Raw genomic sequence first — 2,231 nt, forward strand, 5'->3', positions numbered from 1 at the left:
CTTGAAATAGCTCAGAATATGCTGTACATGACAACTCTGTATTGGCTGATCAGGGAGACGAGACCACCTAAGGGCTTTTTCTTGTGAATACATGTTTTCCCCTCTTCTTCCCCTTTGCACCCCAACGTTGGATTGAAACCTTCAGGTATCAAAAGATGATCGCAGTGATGTGGAGAGCAGCTCTGAAGAGGAAGACACAACTTCAAACAGCACAAAAGGAAACTTCCGCACTTCAAGCAATGGCGCCAATCGCATTAATGGCCACATAGCTACTGGCCAGTGGGCAGAAGAGGAGTAAGGCCTGGGTGAGGCCATCAGCAAACACAGACTTTTCTTTCAATATCTAAATGTGTTGAGCTCCGTGTTCCCAAGTGATCTTTTAATCAAACTCCCTTTCCCTGAAAACCTCCCTGAAATTCAAATGGGCACAATGTAAATGAGTCTAAGCCTTCACAGTGCAGAAGGGATAGAGCTGACAACTAGTACAAAAGCGAACACAAATTTCACTTTTTTTTTTTAAAGAAAACAAGCCATTTTCTATTTAAGTCTCCTTGTCCCCTCTGTCTTGTTGTTTGCAGAAGTATTTTTGTTTGTCACAAACAAGTTTTCATTACGATCAACTCGAGCATGGGGAAGAGTTTGGGCGGGGACTCGCTGACAGTGGACGAGTTAAGGTACCATTCCAAAAACGCTGCTTGCCCCAGCGCAGGTTCAGTACGTGTGGTTTGGTTTGTGCTTTTTTTGATGCACTCCAGAATATGTTTAGACTGTGTTCTAAAACTGCTCGGATACTCCACGATCTAACAACCTGGGCTCTAGCACAGAAGCTCTTTTGATCAGAGCTGAGTACCACTCCTCTCGCGACTGGTCTGTGCTACAGCAAAGTGTTGAATTCGATTGCCTTACAACCCAATGGATGAAGGCATGATCTAAGTTGCTAAACCAGTTATCACTTGTAACCTCTACTGTCAAGAGGGACCAAGTTGGCATTTGCTGCCTATTTTGGTGCTCAGTTGTCCCTCCAAAGTCTTATCTACAATGTTTTGGAATAACTTTTTTTTTTCTTTGCCCCCGAGAAAGCTATGTTGTACATGCTTCCCGGCAAGTCTTGAGGGTCTGAATGCTTTTACAACGGTTTCAGGATAAAACTGGCCAGATTTCTAAGGACATGAGTCACAGACAGACCAGTGCTGTTGGGCTCCATTACCTTTCCATGGGGGCAGAAGTTGCAAGCCTGCATGTGTGTGTATTTTTTTCCAGGAAAAAGCAAATTTGTTGCTGCCCTGGTTTCAGAGCCCTGTACAGAGGAACTGGTGGGCTGGAAAGGCAGCCACACCACAGGCATTGCTTCTTTTTAATTCAATGGTACTTTGGGGCAATGGAAGAGACTCAAGTGTTGAAATCATGACAACGACTTTGGAAATTTCTTGAGTTGTTACCGTTTTATACCATTGTTTACTTTTATCTGATTAAAAAGAGCTTCAGAAAGTGCTCCCTGTGTGGGCTTCTGTTTTATCCCTCTAAGCCTTATGGAGCATGAGAGCAGAGCATCTCACTGCAGACAGCTGGGCGCTGCTCACAGAAGCCAGATAAGCTTGTTGTAGTTAACCCAAATCCATGGTTTTTAATAATCAGAGTGGGCAGGCAGCCCCTTCAACCAAGAAGCTCCTGTTTCCATCCCAGGGCCACTTCCATAACCCAGCAGTGCCCAGACCCCCATCGCTGCAAAGGAACGAGCCCCTGAGACGGTACGAGCCCTGGCCAGGCAGGTGCATCCCGCAGCAGGACTCAGTCTCGGGCAGGCCCCGGGCTGTCCCCAGCCTGCTGCTGGGCTTTGCGGTGCTGGAACACGTGGTAGACACGGACGCTTAACATGACGCTGGCCCCCACGGTAACGGCCATCAGGGAGAAGGAGACGGCCTTGTAGCCCAGGTCGGCCAGCCGCTGCGCTGACACCATGGCGTCACTGCGTCGCTCTGTGCGGGGGAGATGGCCCAGGCTGATGCCTTGCACGTGCCCCCCCCAGCAAACCCAAATCCCGGACACCAGGGCAGGGCGGGGGGGTGCCAGCCCCTGCAGCAGAGGGAAGGGCAGACGGGGGAGGCGCTCGCAGGGCCTGAGCGCCCGCGGGGGACAGGGGGGCCCGCCATGGCCGGGGGCTGCGGGTCGGGAGTGGGGGGGGGGCAGCGGCGCCCCCCTTTTTTGACCTGGATGGATATGGGCAGTGGGGG

At 50.7% G+C, this 2,231-nt stretch overlaps 2 protein-coding genes across 2 annotated transcripts in view; one reads left to right on the forward strand and one right to left on the reverse strand.

Moving 5' to 3' along the window:
* Window positions 1–1,491, forward strand: part of CERS5 (ceramide synthase 5) — a 33,253-nt gene extending 31,762 nt beyond the window's left edge. Inside the window, exon 10 of the mRNA XM_019511207.1 lies at window positions 146–1,491. Within this exon, the coding sequence (XP_019366752.1) occupies window positions 146–298 (153 nt within the window). The 3' untranslated portion in view covers window positions 299–1,491. The remainder of the gene's footprint in view (window positions 1–145) is intronic.
* Window positions 1,054–2,011, reverse strand: LOC109293357 (cytochrome c oxidase assembly protein COX14). Its single transcript, XM_019511230.1, has one exon. It carries the CDS (start codon window positions 1,957–1,959, stop codon window positions 1,789–1,791), a length of 171 nt encoding a protein of 56 aa, XP_019366775.1. The 5' UTR covers window positions 1,960–2,011; the 3' UTR covers window positions 1,054–1,788.
* Between the last annotated feature and the right edge of the window lie 220 nt (window positions 2,012–2,231).

Source organism: Gavialis gangeticus, unplaced genomic scaffold, assembly GCF_001723915.1.
Source record: "Gavialis gangeticus isolate Ggan-Ray unplaced genomic scaffold, GavGan_comp1, whole genome shotgun sequence".
In the NCBI taxonomy this organism is placed as follows: domain Eukaryota; kingdom Metazoa; phylum Chordata; order Crocodylia; family Gavialidae; genus Gavialis; species Gavialis gangeticus.

Coding starts and splice junctions, on each gene's coding strand:
- LOC109293357 (XM_019511230.1), bottom strand. CDS start 1,959: ATGGTGTCAGCGCAGCGGCTGGCCGACCTGGGCTACAAGGCCGTCTCC.